This window comes from Podarcis cretensis (assembly GCF_951804945.1).
Source record: "Podarcis cretensis genome assembly, chromosome: 5".
In the NCBI taxonomy this organism is placed as follows: Eukaryota; Metazoa; Chordata; class Lepidosauria; order Squamata; family Lacertidae; genus Podarcis; species Podarcis cretensis.
The window spans coordinates 38,155,750-38,182,456 of NC_137174.1; the positions used below are offsets into that span (position 1 = coordinate 38,155,750).

Sequence of the window (26,707 nt, forward strand, 5' to 3'; positions counted from 1 at the left end):
TCCTAGCAGTAGCTTTAAGCAGATCTCCATCAGAAATGGAAGATGCTATTGCAATATTGTAAGCTACCAAGACATCTTGTCCAAACCATGTCACTAAAGCAGCATCCTACACACTTGGACATTTGCATGGGAGCTGTCCACAGGTTGAAATTAACCACATATACCACTTCACTTCTACAATTCCACTATCCACTCTTCCTTGGCTCACACCAGCAGCATAACCCACTCACATTTTTCCCCATTTCTATGAAGTGCTTTCATAATCAGCTGGAGAGAAGCACTAAAAGCACTCTTGAGCCAAAAGATTTCCAGAGGACTTCAGAGACACCTCTCAGGAATAAGAGATTTTATACAATACACAGCATTGGCCTATAATGAACGGGGGTACAGAATTAAAGCTATGTGCTCATAAGCCACAATCTACAAACCAGTTGCTTTGTGAGTTGGAACTAATTTAAACCCAACCACTGCTATTTTCACGGGGGGGGGGTTGGGGGGCAGAGTGCCGTCATTGTGGGAACTGTACCCTGTTGGCAGTTTGGTGTGAGCTTCTAGAGAGCATCTTGAGCAGACCAATGACCAAGTGAAGCTTGATTAAGTGCATGATCATTGTCTAATGACTTGAATTTACCAAGGAGCCATCACAGGTCAGAATGCCAGAAATAGGATCTATATAACACCTCAATGTTTTCAATGGAGTTGGCTCATACATTCAGCTATGAAGTATGAAGAAATAAGAAACTGAATAACATGTATGCATGATGCAAACCATACCTAAGAAATCCTCCCCCTATTTCTCCTAACAGCCTAGCATCCCTAATCCATAACTAGTCTGCATTTTGAAATGGTGTGAAATTAAGACCAGCCCATAGCAATGCAGTCTGGCAGATGAATCAGGCTGCAATCCCAGGCACACTTAACCTGGGAGTCAGTGCCACTGAACTCCACCTGAGTAGACCGGTATATGTATTCACATACCATCTTCTCCTTCACCTGCCCTCTGATAGGCACTACCACCACCACTCATCTGACAGTTCCCATGCCTGCCTTGCGATATACTTACAGCATATCTATTTGGCAGGCAAGTGGTTGATTGACTTTCCTTCCCATCAGAAACAGACCCACCACTACATTGTGATAACAGAGGAGCGATCTTGTCCTAAGCTGCGAGGAGCTCTGAAGAATCTTTTCCGGGAGCAGGTTAGGTCTACTATCAATGCAGAACACTCTCAGGTAACAAACCCTCTACTTGACCTACACAAGACCTACTTGACCTACACATCCTTTGCTTCTCCTAATAGAAAACTGACAACAATGTTTCCTAGGATTCCTTCTGAGACATCTAACTTTGGACCGTGATTTCTCTAACCAGATCCCAAAGTGGCACCACACACACACACACACACACACAAAGTGCAACTAAGAAAGATGCATGTCTCTGAATGGATGCTAATAGGAAACACACAGCCCATTAAAGACCACAGACAGGGACTTATCCTTTCCCCTCTCACAACCAACCAACAGGGAATGGGCTTGCACCAGCTGAAAAAACCTACACTGGGAGAGGACGGATGTTTTGTCCTGGAAACATGTTCTGCCATGATCCTCAGCTGGAAATGCATGTGAAGTTTATGGTTCTCAAGTCTCTGTCTTGCTGGTTCCGCTGCTTTCTCTTCCCTGCTTCAGAGGATGGAAGTAGAGCTGCAAGCCATCCACTGGGTGCACAATAGGCACCGTTTGCATCTTAGGGAAGTGCGCTGTGGCCAACTCCCAGCGGGCTGTGCTGACTAGTTCAATAGCAAGCAACTTGAGGACCATCTGGGCCAGTTCTTTGCCTATGCAATTTCGGACTCCCCCACCAAAGGGGATATAGTGAAAGCGGACGGGGCCAGCTCCTTTGTGCTCTTCCCGTTCCTCCTGTGACACCCAAAACCGCTCGGGGTCAAACATGTCTGGTGGACTCTGATAGATGCTGGCGGTCTCATGTGTGTCCCGAATACTGTACATCACGCTCCAGCCCTTGGGAATCTGGCAGCCCTGCAGGAGGGAGACAACAAAATCAGCACCAGAGACAGCAACCTGCAGAGGGCAGCCTGCAAAGGGAAGGAGAAAGGAAGCGACTTCTAGGCTAGAGCATCCACAAGGACAGACCCCCCCCCCCATCTTTGAGGAAGCTTCACAAATTCAACTCACCCATACCATTACCCTTGAGCAGAAGCTCAAGCCTATTAAGATGTTAAGAGACCTATAATGGGTGGTGCAGAAATACCACGGTTTCAGTGATGTGTGAATCACAACTTCAGGGAATGTACACTGAAGTATTCAAAATCCCGTTTAACAGTCGAATAGAAATGGGTATGCAACAAGTATTTGACAGAAAATCTGTTAATTTCCCCCCACCACATCGACCTCTATCTTTGATGAAGGGTGTGGGTCTTGCAACACCTTGAGAGCATGCTAATCCTAACAGTGTAAGAGCCAGGCAAGAATAAATCTAGCTGACACAGCACCTAAAGACTACTCTGCAGCAATGCTTACAATATTTGGCACATAATTTAATTCTTATGCAGTGTGACACCTCCCATTATCGGTGAGGCATAACTAAAAAGTGATTTCAGGCAGCAGGGCTGGGGAAGACCTCTGCTTGAAGCCCAACTAGATGGGTCAACAGCCTACGTTAATATTCAAGGGGTGTACAACTCTCGGATGCACATTATCACACTTTCTCTCCTACCTGCACATATGCAGGCAGCCAAAGGCAACTTAACAAGCATGTTGTGCTACTTAGTGCTTTGAGGTTTTGTAACAATCAAGTCATATGTACATTTTGCTAAATAAATACATACTGGACGGCGCCTTCTATTTGATGCTATAACAACAACAAGATAAGGCTTGATCCAGAGCCCACACTTTTCTGGGAGTTTATTTAAATATATAAATGAGACTAGTACTCCATGTCCTGCACAAGAGGTCATTGATTTGGCATGAATGTTTTGGGGGGGTTTTGTAAAGGGAGCAATTTCCTCTTTCATGCCTGCAATCAAGTTTACTTGAAATGGTATCTGAGCTGATTAAAAGAGCAGTTTGGTAGTTCTGTGAGCCACAGCTTGAGGTGGAATCACCTAGAAAATTATAACTATGAGGAGTTTGTTGCAGCTATGGAGAGTTAGGTCCCTTTTAACCCTGATGCTAAATCAAGTACTTTGTGGGGAACACACCTGCAGCAATCTTTCAGCTTATGAATCTTTAAACATTCTCCAAGCACAGCTTCCATTGCCAACTACTAGTCTCCACAATAGATGCTCCAATTGCAATACTTGTAATGGCAGCAATCCTGCTAATTGGTCTAATGAACATCCAGGGTGGCCATATTCATTTTGGTAAAAGGTAAAGGACCCCTGACAGTTAAGTCCAGTCGCAGACGACTCTGGGGTTGCGGCCCTCATCTCGCTTTACAGGCCGAGGGAGCCGGCGTTTGTCCACAGATAGTTTTTCCGGGTCATGTGGCCAGCATGACTAAGCCAATTCTGGCACAACGGAACACTGAAACCAGAGCAGCGCATGGAAACACTGTTTACCTTCCTGCCAGAGTGGTATCTATTTATCTACTTGCACTTTTGGCATGCTTTCGAACTGCTAGGTTGGCAGGAGCTGGGACCAAGCAACGGGAGCTGAACCATGTCGCGGGGATTCGAACTGCTGATCTTCTGATTGGCAAGCCCAAGAGACTCAGTGGTTTAGACCACAGCGCCTCCCAATACCTGAACAATTGCACCCTACCAATCCCCAGCTGTCTATCTCTTGAGGTACTTGTCTCAGTAATCAGTTCTATGGTTTATACACTGAAACTTAATGGGACCTTCTTCACAACTGCTTTCATTCTCACAAGCCATCCCAGTTAGCTATCCACTACCAGGGTCTCCTGTTCATTGTATCTCTCCTATGCTTCCATGCCCCCCCCATTCCAGTTTCTGCACTCTGTCAATCATACTTTCCCACAGCAAACCCCAGGGGCCATTAGGTTTCTAACTTGTGAACCCCAAGTGCCCCTGTGGTTTCTTGCAACATCTTCTGTCCCCAAGTAGGATAAACACATAGCTTCACTGGGAAAGGAGGGTGTTTCCCATGGCTCCCATGATCCCTATAAAGGTGGCTGCCATGGCCCCTATGAAGCGGTCAGACTAACCTTGTGAAACCCAACTCAACCCAGCCCAAATTCCATGCACATCCACAAAAGCAACCCACGCAGCAAGCCGCGCAACTCACATCCAGTTCAAAGGTTTGTAAGGCTGTCCTATAGCCTCCGGACACTGGGGGCAGCAAACGCAGCACTTCCTTGATGACGCAATCCAAGTAACGGAGGCGGCTCATCTTTTCCAGGGTCAAGTAAGACTGACAAAAGTGCTCATGTCTTTCCAGCTCACCAAGGACTTGGTTTGCTTCTTCTTGTTTGGCTGCTGAGCAAGGGCAGCTTGTAGTCTCATGGACAGTTCCTTGGGCTGCTCTAGCAATGGGACCCAACTTAGGGACTCTGACTTCCCTCTTTGTCTCTCTGTCTAGTTCTCCTTCCAGCCTGGGAGCAAGAGGTGGATTGGAATCCCTGTCTTTCTTCTCTTTTCCATGGATAACCAGAGTCTCTGGGCAAGACTGATGGTTTCTCAGAGAATCTCCTGCAGCGAGGCAATGACACTGCCCAGTGAGATCATGGGACACCAGCTCCTGCTGAATCTTTTTTATGACCAAGGGGTGTTTCAGCAACAGGAGGATCATGGAAGTAGTAGCACTGGCGGTGGTGAAGAAAGCAGCAAAGATCAGTTCAATCGCAGATTCCTGCAAGATAAGCCATTGGGAGAGAGATTAAATACACTTTTTTTGGCATGACACCCACAAGCCATTTAAGAGTCCACTTGTGCGTCAAAGTCAGGAAGGCACACACATTGTGATTAGAATTCAAGTATAACATTGTTAGAGCTTTCAAGCTGGGGGGAACCAGAAAACTCGCATCATTTTTTGATTCCAACCTGGTCTGGAAAACATGAGCATCCATAAGAAATTGTTGAGGTGACAGTTTTGGTGATCAGAGCCATGGGCATAGCCAGGATTTTTGTTGAGGTGGGACAGCCAAAGTTGTTGAGTTTTGTTTTTTTAAAAAAAGAAATAATAAAATAATAAATAATAATAATATTTGAGGATCTAGCTGTCCCCCTTAGTTACAACCATGATCAGAGCTATAGTAAGGGGTTAATTACTTATTAAAAAATGGCTTCTCATCCCAACTGCCTTGGGCTACCAATTGCAACAGAGAAGCATTCCTTACAGGCTTGTGCAGTCCCTACTTGTTACACATCCAAGCAGTGGTACAGCGGGGCCTAGGACCTTGGGGCAGAAGCCTCGGGCTCCACTCAGCAGAAGGAGGGAGCAGCAAGAGATTGCTTACAGCATTTTTGAGTGAATTGATGCATGTTACCATCTAAGGACGGTACCATCTAAGGATGCACATTACCTCCATAAGACTATTAAGTCCAGAATCAAGAGCCCCTCTCCATCCATTAAATCCAGAGTCTAACCTGTGACCCTCTGGGTGCTGTTGGACTACACCTCCCATCATCCCTGGCCACTGGCCTCCTGGCTGAGGCTGATGGGAATTTGAGTTCAGGGTCAGACAACCCATGAGGCCAAGTGAGCTGACCACCTCAGGCGACAGGATCCATAGGGGCAGCAGATCCCCATGTCAATCTTTCTTATATCATTGTTTAAGCCAGGCTTCCTCAAACTCAGCCTTCCAGATGTTTTGAGACTACAATTCCCATTGTCCCTGACCACTGGTCCTGCTAGCTAGGGATCATGGGAGTTGTAGGCCAAAAACATCTGGAGGGCCGAGTTTGAGGGAGCCTGGTTTAAGCAACAAATGTTGGAAAGTTTCTCTATTTGCTGATAAGAAAATATGAAAATTATGTGTGCTCCAATCAATCTCTTTTTGCATCACAGGAGAAGTGGGGAACATGTGGCCCTCCAGATGTTGCTGGGTGGCACCTCCTATCACAGGAATTCCCAACCTTTGGCCCTCCAGATGTTTTGGACTACAGTTCCCATCATCCCTGACCACTGGTCCTGTTAGCTAGGGATCATGGGAGTTGTAGGCCAAAACATCTAGAGGGTCAAAGGTTGGGGATGCCTGTCCTATCATCTCTGGACACACTGGCTGGGGAAGATGGGAGTCCAACAACATCTGGAAGCTGCAGGTTCCCCATCTCTGGTTTACAGAATAGACCAATTCACACACAATCCTAGCAAAGCTAATTTGGCAAAATAGCCATGCAGATGGGTAATCGTTGACTTCAGTGAAGTCACCACCTATTACAGCGGAGTCAGCATGGCATGGCACATACTTCATTGTCTGGAAAGAGGCCTTTCTAGTTTAGACAGCTGCTTATGTCATATGGAATCCCATCAACCAGCTCATGTGGTTCTGTTTATCGTTTGGATCCTGGAAACACTTACTCTGACCATTCCAATCGATTTCAATTGTCAAAACAAGAATGACTTAAAATTAAAATTAAAACAATACAATCCCCAACTGTATTCTGTGCTTTAAAGATTACTCCTATTGATGTGGTTCCTGATGGGTGATCAGAGGCACAGAAAGAAGTCTCACTTCTTTGAAACTGATTTTTTACCTCTTCCCCTAAAGTGTGTTTGGGACTGTACTGAATTGGCCCTATTTTCAAGAAAAAATAGCTTCTGCTCAAGGCTGCTATTTATAATAATTCAGTTCAATATGACACATGGAGAAAGAGATCTGGTGTAGAGCAATCAAATAAACTCCACTTCAAACCATTTGCTGCAAAAATCTCCACACCCAGCCTTGCAGGGCTGCCATGAGTCCTGATTTTCCAGGCCATGTCCAGGATTTTGCCTCCGAAAATTGCATCTGGATTCTTTTTCGGAAATCAGTCAAATGTCCTGGAAAACTGTAAATGGGGATTAAATTGTGCAAAAAATGCCATCAAAAAAGCTTGGGGTGTCCTGGTTTTTACTTTTTGAAATATGGCAACCCTAAGCCCTGGATTCTATTCAGGGTAAGTGCAGGAGGCCATATCAGATCTCCAGACACCAGATTCAGCACTCAATATATCCTCTTCCTTAGCTGAAATTAGGAAAGTTCTCCTTCTGTCAATCCCACCCAGTGAAACCCATCTGTCCCTGTGGCAAGTGGGAGAGTACCACAGTCACCACAGTGACTGAGTGCGAGTGCAGTACTGACATTCATCAGCTTGAGGTAACAGGATGCTGTCACAGTGCTAGAGCTAAGAATCCCGGAGGATGTAATTTGTCAAGGGTGCTAGGAATTGTAGTTTTGTGAAAGGTTAAAAACCACAATTCCTAGGATGCTTTGTGTGTACTGCCAAGAAACCACTTCGAATTTCCCCAAGGAAAAGCGTAATACAACCATAATAAACAAATGGGCATGATCCTGATCCATGCCTGGTTCAAAGTCAATGTGAGTTAACTGAACACCACAGAAAAGATGCAGAGCAAAGATCATGCCAGACAGAGTGGAAATAATTATTTCATCATATGTGGTTATTATTTCCATAATATGATTGGAACTAACTTGGAAAGGTGCTTGGAAGTCCTGTGTCTTGCTTGTAGACTGTGTGGGATGGACCTAGAGAAATGACCTTTGCACATGGTCAGAGGCACTTACACCTTTTTTACTTCTTTACATGGTCATTTTGGAAAGGACCATGTTTGGTTGTGTGAGCTAGGGGACAACTGTGGCCACTCCAGGCAGCTTAAAGGAAATTACCTTCAGCTCCTGCATGGTAAATTCTTTGCCATGCTCCTTGGCACTGTTGATAATGAAATCCAGAGCGTCGCTGTGAGCCTCGGGATCCTTCTGCTTCAGTTTCTCCGAGATGGCTTTTTCCATGTACTCGTGTAGCAGATTCCTGGCCTTTATTCCCTGAAGGGTTCAGAGAAAAAACAGCAATGGCTAAGGAGAAAGGCTCAGACGCAGACACATACACACACAGGTCTAGCGCCTTTGGAGGCCGAAGAAGTCAGAAGTCGCCTATTGCTTGGAACCTTCAGGCAATCTTTTACCGTACTTCTCCGGATAGGAGCTCATTATAATTAGAAGCGGCGCTTAATATATCCTCTTCCTTCGCTGAAACGGGGAAAGTTCCTGTCAATCCAGCCCAACGAAACCCATAATCAGTGCAGTGAGAAAGGAAATCCCGAAGCCTTCAGCCGCTGAGCTGCCAAATTTTGAAAAGGCGAATAATAAGAGGAAGCCGGGAACTCCAACGGTGGGGGTGAAGGAATCCGAGATCCTGAAAGTCCACTGGTTGCTAAAGAAAAGGCCAAATGAATGGCACCACACCTGGCCCAAACTTGCGCTAGGCTTGCGTGTGTTTATGTGAACAATCCCAAATTATACCAAGAAGGGAATTGTTTAAATCCTTAAATTGTAAGGCGTCGCAGCCGGTGCAATGGGAGCACGGATGAGACAGTGTTTAAATGGATCAGGCATGACCGACTTTCTGGAAGCAAAAAAATGGGAAAGGGGAAGATATTCGAGGAGCTCTCAATGCCTTTTCCTCCGCCACCAGGCAGCCACCGTGACCGTACAAATGCACTCTGCCTTGACGATGCCTTTACACCGCAGGACATAACTTGTTCCTGCTTTTTATGTAATGCGAATGCGGTCCTCTTAACTCTGAAGGAAAGAGTTCAAATGGGATTTGCTTCCAACTCAAATAATGCTGTTTTGGATTATTGCTTTACTTGTCGGGGGAACCCAATGGATTTCTACGAAACTCGCTTGGGTGTGGGTGTGATGAGACAGCCTTAAGCTGCGATCCTATGGACCTGGGAAATCAATAAATAAGCCCCAATGAGCAATGAAACTTGGTCAGGTCTACTCAGAAGTAAGTCCTGTTAAATTCAACGGGGCCCTTAGGCTGCAGTCATAAATCTCTGTTGACCTGGGAGTAAGACCCAGGGAATTCAAAGAGACCAAGACGCATTGAATTCAAAGGGACCTAGCTTTAGAGGAGAGGTGGTCGGCACTGCGTTCCGCGTCCACCGGCGCCGCCAAAATCCCTTCACAGCCAGTAAAGGTTTTGAGCAGAAGCCGCAGAAACTGCTCCGTTGCAAGGAACCGGTTGGCTTCGACCAGGCTTTGAATCTGGACCAATAAAGAGCTCAGCCTGCCCAGTAGCCTGTCGTTCAGGTTAGAACTGGCGCCTGTTCTTTATGGGCTCTGCTGGGTTTCGAATCGTTTGGGCGCTGAATGCAATGCTCTGCTCAGGTCCAGGCAGCGCCCTCCCCCTCCTTTGCGATCTGGGAATGAGAACCAATTTGCAGTTCTGCCGCTTGTCAGGCAGAAAGAGCCTTTTTTGTGGTGGCCCCCTATGCGTTGCGATCAGTGTTCCAGCAGGATGCGACAGATGCCGGAGTTTGTCCCTTTTAAGCTGGACGCCTTGGGCAATTGAGACTTTTCCAACTGAATTTCGCACCGCTCATTCTATATTAGAGTCAATGTGCAACTGAACATATAATGTTGCAACGCGTGTGAATATTAAATCCATTTAAAATAAAACCTTCCTTTTCAAAAGCTTTAGAATAGGCAGCTAGTTATTTTGTTTTAATTGGGATTTTGTGCCTTTAAAGGTCGGTTGCTGTCTCATTTGTGCTATAAAACTTAATTGCGTCCTGCTTGGGGGGGGAAAGGGGGCGTTAAAATAGCCTACACAAACAAATACGCAAGAGCTGCATCTCTGAGCAGGTGCAGAATACCTTTCCAGCAGAAAATTATTCCAGCTGCTTGGTCTGAATAGAGGATGGGGCTCCCGAGAGCTCAAAGCCAGAACCTCACCCCACCTCCGACCCCCAAATAGGCCAGAAAGGGGTCTTTCACTCACTTTAATACTTGCTATTAAGGAAAGCCGCCTTGGGACACCCATAGTCTTGAAAGGCGGCCTAGAAAGATGTGAATTATAGTAATAAATAAGGTCTATCCGATGTAAAGGGTAGGGATACAGCCATAAACACCCTTTAGACCAGGGGTTCTAACTCATCAGTGGCATTAGCGGGACTTCAGAACAGATCGGGGTAAGTGATCATGGTCGGAGTTAGTTCTTTGGATGGCGATGAGGATGGGGACACACACACATGCGCACGCAGCCCTACCTTCCGCAGCCCGCTGAAGGGGATGTTGAGCGGCAAGGAGAAGAGATTCTCCACCAGCTGCTCAAAGGTCCGAGCCAGCTCCTTGAACTGCTTCTCCTCCAGGCTGAGTCCCAGCAGGATCCGCGCGGCGATGCGGAAGGTCAAGGTCTTGGCGGAAGAATAGACGGCGACGGGGCCCGGCTGCCGGTACCAGCCGCGCAGCTCCCAGCGCACCACCTTCTGGATGCGGGGCAGGTAGCTCTCCAGGGCGGCGCGGCTGAAGACTCTGACCAGGATCTGACGCGGCGAAAAGAGAAGGGAGAGAATCGCCGCGGGCGATGTAAAATTACTTGGGGGGGGGCGGTCGCTACTAGGGACATCGTGCCCCAAAGCCATAGACCCATTTTTTCCCTTCACCAGTCCCCCAATTCTTTCCGCCATTCTGGTCTCTTAAATGGGCCAGTCGGTACAAACACCAGAACCGCCGAGATTCTTCCCCAGACTATACCACTTTGCGCGTGTTTGAATGTGAGCTATGGGGTGGGGAAACTTTCCTAAGCAGGGAGACGTTGTCTGTGTTCAGTTATATGAGAGAGGGAGGAGAGAGAGAGAGAGAGAGAGAGAGAGAATGTAAGAATGGGGGGTTGCAACCCTGGCCACCAGCAGTAAGTAGCCCTAAGTGGTATAGTCCTAGCAGCAACCAAGAGAATTGCGTAAGGCGCGGGTCCTAAACCTTTGCGTGGCTACTGGAATCTGCGACAACCCCTAGCACAAACTTCGGCAGCCAGCTTTTAGCTCTAGGGCTCCCCACCCCTAGATTGCTGGACCGCATCTCTCATGGTTCCTCGCCATTGGCCGTGCTGATTGAAGCTGGTGGGAGTGGGGACCCAACAACACCTGTAAGGGGGAGATGAATGCCAGCGAGCTGCCTTCTCTTCCCCAGAGGGCGCCTAGGCTCGGTTTCAGGCTGGGTTCCCTCCCCAGCGACGCGCCCCTCAGCCCCCTACCTTCCTGCGCTGGCGGTGCGCCTCGGCGCTGGCGTTGAGGAGGGTGTGCGAGCCCAGCAGGATCTGGGTGCTGAGCGGCCACTGGGCGCTCACCAGGCTGTGCTCTCCCAGCAGGATCTTGCGCACGTTGTCGGCGCCGCTCACGCGGATCACCGGCTTGCCCAGCAGGTGCGTCTTGAACACGGCGCCGTATCTCTGCCGCCGGGAGCTGTGGAAGCTGGAACCCTGCACAGCCAGTCAGATAAAGAGAGGGATGGACACCCAGGCCTGGGCTCAAGCTTCGCAGACAGTTGGCGAAGAAAGTCGACGGTGTCTCTGAGGTAGTGAAGAGCGCTTTCCCCACGGGGCTGAGTCCTTTATGGTTCCAGAGAAAGAGCACCATCGGCCCGAGCTCGCCTCCGAGTGGGCTCAGAGTGGGGAATCGGTTTATTATGATTCCTAAACTTCAACCCTGGGACATGTGAAGAGTGTCTCTGAGCCTCACAAAAGTGCTTTCCTCCCTGCATTGAGGAACACCTCTGGAAGTGATACAGCCTTAGGCGTACCTGCTTGGGAATAAATCCCACTGAACTGACAGCTGGGCAAATGCGTCGTAAAATCATGCAGTTGTAGAGTTGGAAGGGACCACAAGGTCGGAACCCACGACCATGAGATTAAGAGTCTCATGCTCTACCGACTGAGCTACCCCTGATTTACCCAGCCCCCGTCCCCTCCAGTTCGAGGGCTTTTGTTTTCCCAATCTGAGAAATGGGCGACTAGCGGTAGGACTTTCCTTTGAGCGGGACACCCTCGCTAGAACTCTTTTTCGGCGCCCTGATCATGTGCAGAGTGCCTCTGGGCTGAGCCCCCGCCCGCAGCCCTGGCTGCGCTAAGCCCAGGAGGCTCATCCTTTACCTGCCCCGCCCTGCCCTGGCCGCCGTCGCCCCGGTGCTCACCTGGACCAGCCAATGCAGCGTCTCGCCGAAGAAGGGCCAACCCATGGAGCCCTTGGGCAGTGGCAGGGCGCTGGCGCGGTCTCGGCTCAGGCTCCAGCGCAGCGCCCACAGGTGCCGCGCCAGCGCCAGCAGGAAGGCCACCGCCAGGCAGGTGGCCAGCGCAGCCTCCAGCCAGGAGAGCGCATCCTCAGAGGTTGCCACCGGCGGCAGCATCTTCGTGCTCGGGCTGGGCAGCATCGCCCGGAGGAATTCACTGGCCGACTGTGGCTTCAGCTGGAGATGGAGAGAGAAAGGGAATATTGGAGAGGGGAAATCTGCTACCAGATGCCAGGGCATCCTACTCCGGATTAGGATTCCCATAGATGTGGGTTCAACTCACCATACTGGAAGCAAGAAGCCAACCCATCCCCAAAATGCCACTTTTTATTCAAAGATGCTTTCCCTCGCCACCCATCCATTAAAGTCCCCAAAGGAATCTTGCGCAAAGCTTGCGATCCAAAGCGAGTGCGCCCGCGCAAAACCTGAGATTCAAACCGGGAGGGAGGTGTCAAGGAGACCTCCAAGACACCTCTCCTGGTGTGTCTCCCCCCGCCCCCCAAAAAAAACATAAAAGGAAACCCAACAGCGCAGCCACTTTGCTCTCACCTCGACGGGGGTCTCTTCCCGTTTCCACTGCGCGTCTGAAAGAATCGCAACCTACTTTGAAAGGATCGGGGACACTACAGCGCACCGTCGTTTCCTTTTGCGGCCAGGGAGCGAGAGGGGACCATTCTGCTCAGAACCGGCGTGCCTTTGATCGGGATCCCTCGGACCCACTTGCAAGCACCACGAGCCCCATCCTCGACGGTCAGCCCCTCGGCATCCAAATAGGATTTGACCGCCCAGGCTGCTCGCGCGTGGGGTGAGGACTCTGAAGAGGCTTCTTCTTCATCCCCCTCCGCGTTTCCCCTTCTCTGCCGAGCTGTCAAAAACTGTCTGCGCTCGGACGCTCCTTCTCTCACCCTTTGGGAGCATCCGAGCGCACAGCCCTTTTAACTATTCTCTGCCTTGCACAGATTTATATAGATATTGGCCAGCCACCTTCGCTGGGGGTTGCGCCTGCTGACGTCTCCGCTGCATATTTAAAACGGGGGACCGAAAGCGCTGCGATTGGCGCCTGAAAGGGTCCGCGATGAAAGGGGGGGGGAGGAGGAGGAGGAAAGCGCTGCTGGGACGGACCTCTCCTGTCTCGGGAGGGGGAGACTTGCCTCGCAGGTAACCCAAGAGCAGCCCACTGGGACCCTACCCGCCCCGCCTGGATTTGGAAAACCAGGCGTCTCACTGGAAGCAGAAGGCGCTGCTTAGACTGGCTCCGTGAGCGATGCAGGACTTTATGGCAGGGGAGCTGAGACCTGGGAATAAGCCCCCCGCCCCTACTGATCCTAGACGGGTCTGCTCAGAAATGAGCCACCCCCCGCCCTTGAATTCAGTGGGGCTTACTCCCAGGTAAGGGGGCGCGTGATTCAGAGCAGGGGCGCGCAGAAAGATCTGTGGGTAATAAGACTTCTTGGTAACAAAGGCAAAGCATTTAATTCACTTCAGTCAGCCCTTTCTAAATCAGCAACCTGGGAATCTGCCTTATACCAAGCCAGACCACTGGTATATCGAGGTCATTTTTTTCTACACTGACAGGCAGGCGCTCTCCAGAAGGCCAGAAGTCCCAGGCCTACCCGGCTTGAACCCGCGACCTGTAAAGCGGGTGCTCTATCACGAAGCTACAGAGGTTGTTACCTGGTGGGAGGAATTTGCACTTTCAGAAGCAGCGGATCCCAAGGTGCTGTGGGGGCTGCCTCTAGCTTCCTGGCTCCTGCTGGCGTATCTCCGGGTTTAAAAACTCTAAGCAGATCCCACCAACCTGAAGTCTGTCAACATCTGGTTTACGGAAGATCAGGCAGGAACACTCAGCTCCACGCTCCCTAGGTGGCCTTGGGCCAATCTTTCTCTCCCAAAGCTACATTGCAGGGTTGTTCGGAGGATTAAATGAGGGGAGGCTGGGGGAGGGGGGGCCTCTATGGATCACCCCTCAGCTACTTGGAGGACAAGCGCGATGTACATGGAATAAACCAACTGGGTTTCTTGTGCCGCCCCAAAGAGGATGGCTAGGTGTTTTGTGGATTGGAAGCCGCAGGCGGCAAGCCACGCGTCTCTCCCCGTCACCCCCTGAAATAACCCTTCTGGGCCCACTTTGGTGGGGTGTAAAAGTTCCCTCCGTGGGCAACGGCGAAGCAGAGCTACTTCAGTCCGACGGAGTTGGGTCCTGTCGCTCCAGGAGAAGCGGGACTGTCATTTCAATCAATATTAAAGAGAGAGGCGAAGACGGGGAGATGAAAGCCTTTGCTTGCTAACTCCCAAATATCACCCACAGGTAGCAATGGGGCGAGGCGCCCAGGAGCTGCCCTGCAATCTGTGCTTCTTCTCTCTCACTTTAGTATGCGGATTGTAGCTTGTCGATTCCGGCCCCATCTCCATTTACGCGGGCCGGACTTCCAGCTACCTTAGCTTGGAGGTAGTGAGTAGGGTGAGTCCCGGGGAAGGCTTAGTAACTACACTACCGGCCCCAATCCACACAGCTTTCGACAGGGGGAAGTTTCTACTACCAACTCTGCAGCGCTAATACAACGAATTCTAGTGATTCTTATTAGCAAATATTAATAATATGCACCCATGAAGTTCGCAAGGTTCTCTAATGCCTGTGGTTTGCGCCGCTTTCCTAAACATTTGCAGCCAAGTTCTGGGTGGGATGACGCCGAAGCCACGCATCTCTTTTGCAGAGATTCGCTTGGAAGGCGGCAATTGCTCAGCAAATTTATGTCGGGTGCAGCCGGCAAAATTCCTTCAAGGAACCGGCAACGGCAGGGGAACAGCTCTCCTGGAGGGATTAGCGAAGCAAATGCCGCTGCTTTCCAAGCCGCGTTTTGAAGTCACCTTCCAGCTAATTTGCGTCTGCTTTATTGAACATAAAGTTAGGAAATTACACGACACACGTGCTCTTGCGTGGGCGAAGGTCTTAGGTTGCATTTGTGGCAACAGTAGCGGTAAGGAAATTGAACGCTGATAAGTTCATGTAAGCAGCTTGGTGACCCCCCCCCCAATTGTATCTCGCCTTTACTGCATATTGTAGAGGTTTATTGCACTTGCTTTTGTATTATTATTATTATTATTATTATTATTATTATTATTATTATTATTTATATCCCTCAACGAAAAGACCACAAAGACATGGCCTGCGGAGAGAAGACCCGAAGGCCACAAGCGAGGAGCGAAAGGCCATCTTAGACGGTGACAAGAACCTCAGGCTGAAAGACCTGAACGACTAGTTTTGAACCCTAAGGCACAGTCGGTTTTTCTTTTCCTGTTCAATCCAAGCGGGACCAGAAACATGCCGGTCCATTCCGCACACCCCATCCTCTCTCCTAATAGCCCAGTTCCGTACTCACTGAACTTGCTGAGTTCTGTCCTCTCCGTCCCCCGTTTTTTGCGCTTATTTATTCAGAATACTTAGACCCCGGCTTCGTCCCGCTAAGTGGCTCTATCTCAAACCACCTTCCTAGCCCCAGAGGTGCCCATAAGAATGGCTAACGAGTGACATTAGCGGAAAAAGCTACAGGATTTTCTCAATACTGGTCCTTAAAAAAAAAGAAGAAGCGTCTTTTCTGCTTCCCAGATAGGGCTGCCCCTTAGAGATCCAGATCAGAGAAGCATCTGTCCTTTGTGCTGGAGCGTGCGGGGCCGGGGGCGGGGGGCTGAAGAAGTGAAGCTGCACCACTTTCCCACCGAGATAAGTGCGCGGTGCCTCTTTCCCCGCTGCAGCGCCTGCCAGCTCCTGTGGATGCATAAAGCTCGGGTCTCTGCCTTCATTCAAAGTGCTTGCAGGATGTCAAGATCAGAGGACACCTTTCCCTGTTTCACTTAATGCCAAGGGGGACTCTCTGGCTCTCCAGCCATCTATCCTACACCCCAGTTTCCCTGCTGCATTTGTCAAGAAATGATTCCAGGTGCCCGGCTTAGCGCAAAGCAAGCGCGCGGGGCGCTCATCACGTCTCCCAAGACTGTGAAGGCCAAATTCCCGTCGTTCTGAGCTGCTCTGTTGGCTCGTTGAGTCTTTGCAAAGCCAAGATTGCTACAGGCGCGTCCTTAGCATGTAAGAGCAATTAGGGGCCTGGTCGAAAGCCTGTTCTCACAGTGGCCAACCAGATGCCTGTGGGAAACCAGTAAGCAGTATTCGAGCCCAAGAACACTCTCTCTCCCCTCCTGTGGTTTCCAGTAACTGGTATTCAGAAGCATTGCTACAGCCATCGTGGGTAGTAGCCATCGGCAACTTAGAATTTGTCTAGTCCTCTTTTAAAGCCATAGAGGTCACCGCTGCCTCCTGAGGAAGCGAGTTCCATAGCTCATCCTTGCGCGGCGTGAAGAGGCGCTTTCTTTGATCTGCCCTGAATAGCTTCGTTGTCCATTTGACCCTCTCATTCCCAATTCCGCCCCCAAATTGCTGGAACACCAGCAGCAAGCTACGGCCCCCTTTTTAGCCAGATCTGCAGACCTCCCTCGCTAAGAAGCAAAAGAACTTACCCGGCTGCCTCATGAGGAAAGGTGGGCTGCAGAGGCCTTGTCGCAGGGCAGATCAAACCCTCCGAGGATGAGGCCAGGCTGGCCCCCTCCATGCCCTTTGGGGGCCATCGGTCTTGGCCAGCAAACCCGAAGCGACAGCTCTCTGTCTTCGGCTCCGATTGATCCTCCCGGCAGCTGCCCCCATCCCTTCCTTAAAAAAAAAAGGCACAACCCAACACCCCCAGAGTTCCTCCCTAAACAATGCACGATTGAATGCAGCTTCAATCTTGTCTCCTCTAATGAGAAAAGAGTGGGAAGAAAAGAGAGAGAGAAAATAAGCAAGATGCTCCGAGGTGCCCTGACTTTCCGGTCGCATCTCCAAGGCTGGTGGACTTGGCTGGGAGGGGGAAAAATCTTCCCCGGCTGCACACTCCTTGAAATCGCGACTGCTGCTCCCACAAACCGTAGAGGCCGCCTGGACAGGCAGGAAGATCCGAGGGCGCGGACGATCTCGACTGTGCCTGAGCCCAAGTCAGAAGGAGAGATTCGTTTGATCGAAATCCCGATGAGAGAAGGTCCAACAGGCTGAGACGCAGCATTCCCCCATTAGGAAAAAAAATGAAACAAGCCACACCAAAGGGAGGGTAAGGTTTATATTACTGTATTCGGGACTGTCCAAATAACTTAATACACGGAGCGCATGAAAAGAAGGAAAGAAAGATACATTCTTGATGCAAGTCCCTCGGTTCATTTGGTTTTTTTGGAATTTAGGATACATTCGCTTTGCGTTTCGAACGAGGCTGCTCCAGTGCAGAAGTTGAAAACTGAGGGGGACGGAGTGGGGTGGGGAATAGCTAGTCCTAGAAACACCCAGATGGACACACAGACCTACCTACACAACTACACGCACAACATTGGCATCGCGCTGCCTTATCCCTTACACAGGCAGAGGAAAGGGGGGGCTGGGGGCCGCCGCGGGGGTTTAAGAATTGTATATAAAAGTCCCGTCGCTCAAATACCCGAGAAAAGTCCAGTTGTTCAAAGACCACCAAGGCCGGAGTTTTGATTCAGGTAGTTTGGAAAGGCTCTCTACAAAAAAAAAAAAAAAAAAAAAACCCTCTCCTTTTTTGCCCCCCACTACAAAAAGAAAAGAAAAGAAAAGAAGAAAATCTGGTATAGAAAACCTGTTGGATCTCACTTAAGGCTAATAATTTACAAATAATACAGGAGAGTGTGTGTAAATATATATATTATATTTATATTTATATTTAGAGAGACAGGCAACTATTGAAACAGAAAAAGTTCCTTGCTTGGGGAAACATGATCTCGGGGTTAGTGTAGGGAGCAGCAGTGGCGATTGCGTGGCAATCTCACCCCCACCAAGTCATTTGGAAAAGAAAGTTATTTACAATCCCTCTGTTGCATGTACAATTTGGCATTTTTGCCTTGGTAAATATACAGCCCTATTCCACCCCTACTAATGTATGTGTGTGTGTGGTTTTTTTTTTTCCTTCCTTTTTACAAGTTGTTGTTGTTAAGATAGCATTCATTGATAGCAATGCAGACGCTCAGGTTCTCTCCGGCTGTTTCCATAGGCCGGTCCCTTTCACAGCATCTTTTCCAGTTGTCCATGGAGCAAGGACCCTAACCGGGGAGAGGCAGGCTTAGTTTTCGGCCTGCGCCCGCCGGTCTCCTGAAACGCCCGGCGTTCAGGAGTGCTGGGACATCCCGTTCACCAAGCCTCGCAGCTGCCTCACCACCGTCTCGATGAGCTTCTGCTTGTCGCGGTCGTTCTTCCTGAACTGGGCGAAGATGTTGTTCTTCTTCACGTCTTTCATTCTGAAAGCAGAACGGGAGAAAAGGAAAGAAACAGAATTTAAGTTAGTTCGTTCGTTTTCAAAAGAAACCCAAATTTCCTCCTCATTTGCGTTCGTTCCCAACGCAAAGGGCTTAATGCCCGCAGCCTCCCCCCCAAATGCGCAAAAAAACGGCGCGCTCGGAACCTTTGAGGTTCTCAAGCAGCCAAGTTTATGGCACCAGCTTAATCCGATTTTCTTCCAATCTGAACGGCGGAAAGAGCAGTCTAGGCGAAAACAACAGAGAGACGCGTGAACTTCAAAGGCTAAAATATTTTAGGGTGGCATAAACTTTCCGGGACCTGAGTTCATTTTCCAAATCTGAAATTTCTGAGCTGGGATGACAAAGCAGGATTTTCCAGTGCAAACAAGACTTTTTTTTAATAGGAGATGGAGGCTACCCTAAATATTATAGATGTGTGGAAGTATCCATGGAATCAAAGGGAATTCTGTTACAGTTGTTTTTTAAGTTACTTGTACAAGGAACAGAATGCAGTTCATTGTAATTCGTATATGGGCAACTTCTTGTAACCATTAAGACACTTTAGTTTGGCTTGAGTTGTTTTTTGTTTGTTTGTTTGTTTGTTTGTTTGTTTGTTTGTTTGTTTTAGTCAGCCTTCCTATTAATCTCTTCAAAGCGGAACCTTGGGTCGTTTAATACCAAAAGGAATAAATTCGGAGTGACAGTAGAAGTAAAACCAAAAAAAGTACGAAAATACATACCCTCTGTGGACTCTGCAAAACGTTGGGGCGTTGCGAGGGGGGAAGAAAGAAAACGAATCAACAGTTAGAAAGGAAGGGGGTAGTTTAAGGCACAGCTAAATATTTATAACGCCTTTACATTTCAGGGTGTAGCTGCAAGCGGTGTGCCTTGACTCCTAAACGCTCTTTCCTATTCCGCATTTGCGGCGAGCTTCCAGAGAGCCTCGTTGCTTCTACCTAAAGAGGTTTGCTCAGACGTAAGTACCATTCAGCTCAGAGGGACTTCGTCCCAGTGAAGCCTGCCCAGGACTGCACCTTCCTCACTCTCTTTCCTATTTTCAAGGCAGCTGCCGCGATCCTTGGAACAACTAGACTGTAGAGGCATCCATCTTTCTCCCTCTCTCTCTCGATCAAGGTTAGATCCTCAGCCAAGGCCTGCCTGCACTGGGGGGGGGGGGCACACTGGATCAAATGGATCAACTTTTTTGTAGCAATCTGATCTACTATCCGGTTAAATCAAAGCACGTGGACTCCTTGAACAGGGAGGTTGGTGATGGGAATTTTGCATAGCGCAACGCAAGCAAAGATCCCATACTGAAAAGAATAATTTTTAATACTGCAGTTTAGTCACATTTGTGTGGGCGTTTTTGCTGCAGGTTTCTCTCTGTCTGTCTGTCTCTCTCAAAAAGAGTAATTACATATTTTTGGAATAACTTTAAACCAAAAGGTCCTGAAAATCAGGACGTTTACCAATTGCTCCGAGATCCATCCCACACTTTGCCATCTTGCGTGGGCTTCTTTTGGGGGCGCCAATGAAAGGGGACTCGTCCGTCCAAGGAAATTTAGGATGGGCAAATTTCCTAAGCGGGAAGATGCAGATAGTGTCCAGTCCTAATCACGAGAGATCTGGATGGAGCTGTTAAAACTAAAAGAAGCATTTCCCCGTTTGCAAAGGGACAGGCGGCACCTAAGCGCTCGCATTTGGGTTACAACCTAACCTTTCCCTATGCGTCTCCTGGGGGGGGGGGGTTGCCCTAGCATTCGCTCTCCTGCAAGGCATTGGTCTCCTGATAGCGCCTGCAGAGATGGCTAGAGGAGGAGGAGGAGGAGGGCGGCTGTGTGTGACTCACTTCTCCAGGAGGGCCAAGGCGGTGGTTGGATTGACGCGCAGGTACTTGGAGCTGGGCTGCCCGTAGTCTGCTAGGTAAGTCGACCAATCCCACACCATGAAGAGATCCAGAAGCTGAAGTGGGGAGGGGGGAGAGGGGGACACACACACAGTGACGTTAAGGGCCTCTGGGGTGTGGAGTTTCCTCTCGATTTTACCCCGTCTCCTTCGACCACCAACTTTCATCCCGCGTTAGGAAGTACTCAAGATGCACAACACGAGGAAGGAAGCAAACGAAAAAATGGAAATATGCTTCTTTCGTCATTTTAAAGCAAGCCATTAAAAAAAATTAATCCCCCGTTTTTTCAAGGCAGAGAGCTCCTCGGGGCCGCCTAAAGACGAACCAATTTCTAATGGTATGAGATTCATCAAATGTAACATCCGCTAATGCTAACGAGCTGGGCTTTGGCCCCTAGCAGTTTATGCCACAAAATGTATCGCATAACCCACCCTCCCTGGTGAAGGGCGCGAAATAAATAAGTAAATAGGCAAAATCGAGCATAGAAGGAAGGCAATCACAGAAAACAGGCACGAAGGCGGGACCTAGAGGGGGCCGAGAGACTTCAGAAATGCACTTCAGACTTTCGATAAGATACGGAGACGTTATAAAACACGTCTATACAAATAAAAACCCCACTGGCATGGATACCCCTCATTTTCCAGGGGGAGATGAGCTGCATTTCCAGAGAACCTTCGTTTGTAAAGCTCTGCCTCTATTTCTGTTTCATCGTATTTTCCACAGCTATTCATGGAGGGCGGGAGATTGTCTATGCTCTGTGTCATTAATGTGAACAACAATAAAATCACACCAAATAGAAAGAAATTGGTTCTTATTTTGTGGACCTCTTGCGGTTCTAAATTTATATGTCCATTTTTCACGTAGGATCGATTCCCACACCTTCGTGCGCCATTAAGAAATATCTTCATTTGTTGAGTACTTTTAAGCTTGCCACAAGGCACTGCTGTGTTTTTTTGTTGCAACACAGAACACAGCTTAGTACCCCTTTTGGGGAAGGGCGCATTTCAGCGCTCCGCCTTACAAAGCCTCCGTTTACAAACGCTGTTCTTACACCTTAAAGCGGGGGAAAGTGATCACTCAAGTTCCACAGATAATGCAAGCGAAATACTTGTCAATCAGAAAAATTGTTGGGCTCCTCTCCCTCGTTTTAACGGGGGTATGCTTTTCATACCAAAATTAAAACGCGTCTGAGTGGAATAGGAATGTTCGTTCCAATGCCTCTGTACGCCCTGCTCTTCCCACAACACGCTTCAAAAGTAGCCTTTTGAAAAAGTACCGGCACAAGGAAACTGGAGGCGAGGAACAGAAGGAGCCGAGTTAAAATAAAATAAAATGGGATAAAATAAAATAAAATCCCTCGGGAGGGACCTCCACCCCCGCTCCTTCCAGCTGCCTTTGCTCGGCTCATAATATCCAGCCGGAGCTGCTGTCAAATCTGCGCGTAATCTTTTAAAAGGCGGCGTGACTCTCGCAGGAAAGCGCCGGGCCCCACCGCCAATTTGAAGCCCTAATCCCCTCTAAGCCACTTAAACCCAACTTCCGATCCACGTTTCTCATTGTTTCAAAACTGCCAAGCCCTTCCCTCGCTACTTGGGGCGCGGATCGTCTTCCTTCCAGCCCCGGCGGTTTCTGGAGAGCAGGTTGTTTTGGCGTCTTTGAAGGAGCCAAGGAAAAGGTGGGGAGGGGTGGCGGGGTGGCCAAGAGGAGTTTCTCGCACGTTTTATCTGCTCATTATCAGGGCTCGGTTTGCCATTTCCTTTTCGCCTTAACCTGGAGACCGTGGGGCAAAAGGAAGGCGCGCGTAGGGGAGGAACGGAGGGGTCCCCCCAGCCACCTACACTTGCGCCGCCTCCGGGGGCTGTTTGACACTCCCAGAGAGAGATTTGCAAGGAGCTCCGGTCTCTCGGCTTCCCAGAGAGAAGGGCCATCCGGGTTTTCCCACGGTGGCCCTCCCAAGTCGAGCGGAATCTTCTTCAGCCACCTAAACTCGAAACCAGTTTCCACCGCAGGAGGAGGAGTGGGAAGGATGAGCGGCGCTGGATGCCAAGCAGACAGCGGCCGGGGACGTGGGAAGGCTGACGCTAGAACTGTCTCACTAAACCAGGGATGGGGTGCTCAAGTCCCATCAGCCCCAGCCAGCGTGGTCCAACAGCTAAGGGTAGAGGCAGGCTAGACCCGCTACACTTTGCGAAGGCTTTCCTCCTTCCACGCCCCCAGTCCCAAGGCTGGGACTTTCCTTCTTAACCTACACCTGGAGTTTCATGGAAGCCCAGGCAGGGATGAAGGAGGAGTGGGTCAAAGCGGTCCTGGGACCTGTTCAGGGTGCCATCTTCCCTTGCCACTGACTGCACAGCCTGAGTCCACTGCAGGGGTGCCAATTTGAATAAAATATTGTGGGGGCCCAGGTAACCCCCCACCCCGCATAACCAATCACATGATGCAGTGCACACATACCATTTGAATGGGAATGCCCATCAACTTTGTGGGGGCCAGCCCCTTCAAATATTTTATTGTGGGGGCCAAAGCCCACATGGCCCCTAGGAGTTGGCTCCTATAGATGGCAAGGATGAAGGACAAGAGGTTGCTTCCAGCTAGACTTGAGGCCCGGCTTCTCCTTTGCTTAGAAATTAAAGCACTGCCTATCCCTCATGAGGTCCAGAGTCAGGGGAGAGGAGACTTCCCAAGCCTCCTCCAGCTCATCTCCCACTGGAGGCCGGTTATTTCCATGTTTTCCTAAAAAGAGGCCATTCCATAGATTATTGTCACAAGTCACACTTCAGTCCGGCAGACACTACCTAAAAAGCCAGAGTCTCACATCTCTCTCTTGCTATTTGTGCCCTGCGCGGTAGGACAGATGGAACTTCAAGCCAGTGCAGTTTTTCCACATCTGCCTCAGAGACCAATTTATAAAAATAAGAGATGTCCCAAATTATGAGTGGGGTCAGAGGACAACATAGGGAAGCACCTCAGCTGGGCAGAGCCATCTGCAACCTTCTTTGAGCCATTTGAATTCTCTTGGCCACAGTGGGCAACTCCTCATTCCTGATCACCTCCCCCATCCTACCCTATAACCTCTTGGCTTTAGAAACTGTAGGGAAAACGAGCCCTGCATTTCCATAGCATGCCAACCATACCCTTTTCTGCAAGGTCTGAAGGGAAGACACATGTATGCAAACATGTTTTAACTGGTATGAATGTGGGCACTTGGGAGGTGGTGACGATAGAAGGAGGGGGAACCCGACACCTGAGCAGTAACACTGCAAGCTCTGAAATGTCATTCCACCACCCCAAATAAACCTTTAAGTCTGATTGCTACATACCTGGTCTAATTCACAGACCCTGGTTTCTTACCCATCATTACTATTCTTACCCATCATTGCACCCCTATTCTACTCTTAGAAAACAGAAGTAGGAGAGTGTAGTTAAAGTGTCAGAAGGGGTAAATAAATCATGTTTGGTGTCCTTGGATTTTGCTTTAAGAAGAGCAAAATCCAGGACTAATCTGGATTCGTCCATGACCCTACAGAACAGCAATTTCATGTGTAGGACATTTCTTCTGCTGAGCAGCAAGACCCGTAAGTGTAGCATCATTCACCACATGCTAAACAGGTTTCTTGACACTATTCACCTTGGTCGGACTACTCAGCCTATGATAGTAAGCACATTGACTTGGAAGTGAGCATTGGGATTAATGGGTCTTTACTTCCAAATAAGGTGCTTATGACTCAGGAGTTCATTTTTGTTGGTAGTGCATCTTCTTATTTAAAATTAAAGAAAAACAAGCAAGAAAAACAAACAAAATGGCCAGAAGAAGCAAAGCGTGGCATGCTGATGAATCAAAAACCCTCAAGAAAAGTGTTGGTATACATCAGTAAAAATAAAATAAAATCACATTCAGGATTTGGAAGACGAAAGCAAGTTCAGAGGCATACATCTTACTTAACATGCAATTTTTCACCAAAGCTACCCAAAGGGGAAATAAAGGAAAGTTTTACTCAGTACGGTAATATTTGTCCGTATGAAAATGTCCAAGAATCAATTTATGGTAACGTCTTTTTATCTATCACCAAAACCAATATTTTGCCCACAGAAGCTCCATACAAAACTCTCAGCCATGAAACCCTTCTGAAATTTGGTGACGCTCACTTTACTAGCATCACTTTCCAATTTTAAACTGATGTAGGCTATCCTACATAAATGGTTCACATGCTGCTCATATACATTTGGTTCAGTTTACAGTACAAAGTTCTGGAATAACTTTCTGTGTAAGCTTACAGCAGGAGCATAAAGAGCAAAATCGTACAGGCATCAATGTTTCTGTCCTACAAACCGTATTAAGAGCATGCTGCATTGGAAAGCAATATGACTTACTCCTAGGTAAACATTAATTCAACAGCAAATCTGAAAATCCCCGCTGTGGAATTAAAATTTCTGTTCTTGCAATGCATCTCAGACTTCATAGTCTCTCCATTTAGCAATCCAGGTATGAGACTGCAAAATAAGATGTTTCCATTTTCTAATGCAGGTTGATTAATGTAGTGGGTTTCTGTATTTGTCATCATTCAGATAGATCAAATCAGTGCACTGGATAATGGAAAGCTTTGGCATAGCAAATGACTTCCCCCTGTTTTCAGTTCTTCCCTTGACAATCTCTAAATTAAAACATTACTCATCTAGTCTCAGAGATGCACAATCTGGTAACGAGCACAACAGGCCACCCATTCTTGCACCTCAACCAATTCGCCTGACCCACCCTTTAATGTGTTTCTTGGTGTGTTTTTATAGTAGACTAATTAGCGCAGCAACAGTTTTTTCTGGAGCGCCTTCTGACAGTGCAGCTAAGTAGGCTCAACCAGTGGCGTAGCGTGGGGGGTGCAGGGGGGCCGGCCGCACCGGGCGCAACATCTGGGGGTTAGGGTTAGGGGGCGCAAATCCACGGGTTAGGGGGCGCAAATTACTTGCCTTGCCCCGGGTGCTGACAACCCACGCTACGCCACTGGGCTCAACCAAACACCAGATTTATTTTGGTGAGGTATACTGAAGTGCCTGTGCTCTTTTTGTTTTCAAACGGAGAAAATTAAAACGGAACCTGCCCTGCAGGGCCATCCCTGCCACTAGGCATAACTGAAATGAGGCAACTGCATCAGGTGGCAGATACAGGAAGCATTGCCAGTATCAAAATAAAATACAACTGCTAGTCCAGTTGGCTTCTGTAAATGGAAAAGGGTCTTGGGGTAGCCCTGTCTGCCTAGTTATAGCCCCATCCAAAGAGGGTACCATTCGCAGTGTTTGACGTTTCCTGGGATACTGATGCAGCATATTCCCATATACTTTATCATGCCTCTATGGTTGTGTTAGCTACTGCACCACCTCTGCAAGTATCCAAGCAGATATTGGCAAAATGTTTTGCAGAAGGCTGATTAATCAAGTTTGGTGTGTGGGTGTGAATGTCACACTTCAGACTATCCTGGTGTATCATCCTTGGATATTCTTGAAAGAAAACTACACATATCCATTCAGATATAATGCAGGCCAACTGTGCAGGGTGGATATTTGAAGAGTAATGCAGGTTCCACTCCTCAGATTTATCATGATCTATGCAAGAAACATTAAAGCTGCACTACTCAAAATACTTCAGATAGTTCCACTGTTTAAAATGACAATGACTTTCACATCCAGTTCAAAGACAACCGAGGATCCTATGCATGTTTACCCAGAAGTCTCCCTCTGTTCCTTAGAGTTTACACTCTTAGGAATGTAGAATGTACAACACGTAGGAGAGGCATACAAAAACCAGCCTTTAAAAAATCGCACGCATTCTGCATCAAGAGAAGCAGAACACATTCTGTAAAATGGGCATATTTTTGCACAATTCTGTTTGCATTAGTAATGGGAGAGAGCAGGGAGCTAGGCAGGACGCTGAAGCTTTGCCCCCGGACCACAGAAAAGACCAATTATCCCCACATGCTTTCAAGAAAATTTCTGCAGCCACACAAAATGGGGAAATTGCTTTAAAAAGAAAAAGGAAATTAGGAATTCTCAGGGTGCCGAATGTGCATCCTGCGTCTCCCCTTTGTGGAGAACAACCAAACAGACCATATAAATATTGAAAACATAAATAGATAAGCAAAATAGATGTACTTGAATGGCATGCATGTGCCACTGTATTTTCTGCTTTTGGTACATATCCTATATGAACAGGAACAACCTTCAACGCCATCACATCAGCTCCAGCCTCAAAGAGGAGAAGCAGGAGG

The 26,707-nt window shown here is 48.5% G+C and overlaps 2 protein-coding genes across 15 annotated transcripts in view; both read right to left on the reverse strand.

The window, feature by feature from the left end:
* Positions 1-331: 331 nt before the first annotated feature.
* Positions 332-13,440, reverse strand: CYP26C1 (cytochrome P450 family 26 subfamily C member 1). Of its 2 annotated transcripts, XM_079978586.1 has the most exons (7): positions 12,764-13,440; positions 12,119-12,391; positions 11,184-11,408; positions 10,198-10,473; positions 7,811-7,966; positions 4,267-4,830; positions 332-2,037 (listed from the first exon to the last, which is right to left on the reverse strand). In XM_079978586.1, exons 2-7 carry the CDS (start codon positions 12,353-12,355, stop codon positions 1,639-1,641), a joined length of 1,857 nt encoding a protein of 618 aa, XP_079834712.1. In that variant the 5' UTR covers positions 12,356-12,391; positions 12,764-13,440; the 3' UTR covers positions 332-1,638. The 2 variants fall into 2 exon arrangements, with proteins under 2 accessions (XP_079834712.1, XP_079834711.1); XM_079978585.1 differs by having other exon boundaries at positions 12,119-13,440.
* Positions 13,441-17,350: 3,910 nt separating this feature from the next.
* EXOC6 (exocyst complex component 6) overlaps positions 17,351-26,707 on the reverse strand; it is a gene marked incomplete at its 3' end in the record, with an annotated part of 102,507 nt that continues 93,150 nt past the window's right edge. For 3 of the 13 annotated variants that reach the window (XM_079978603.1, XM_079978606.1, XM_079978601.1), the window contains 3 exons: positions 20,394-20,506; positions 19,285-19,296; positions 17,351-18,544 (listed from right to left, as the gene is read on the reverse strand). In XM_079978603.1, the coding sequence (XP_079834729.1) occupies positions 18,415-18,544; positions 19,285-19,296; positions 20,394-20,506 (255 nt within the window). The other 10 variants (XM_079978605.1, XM_079978609.1, XM_079978607.1 and 7 more) reach the window with 6 other exon arrangements.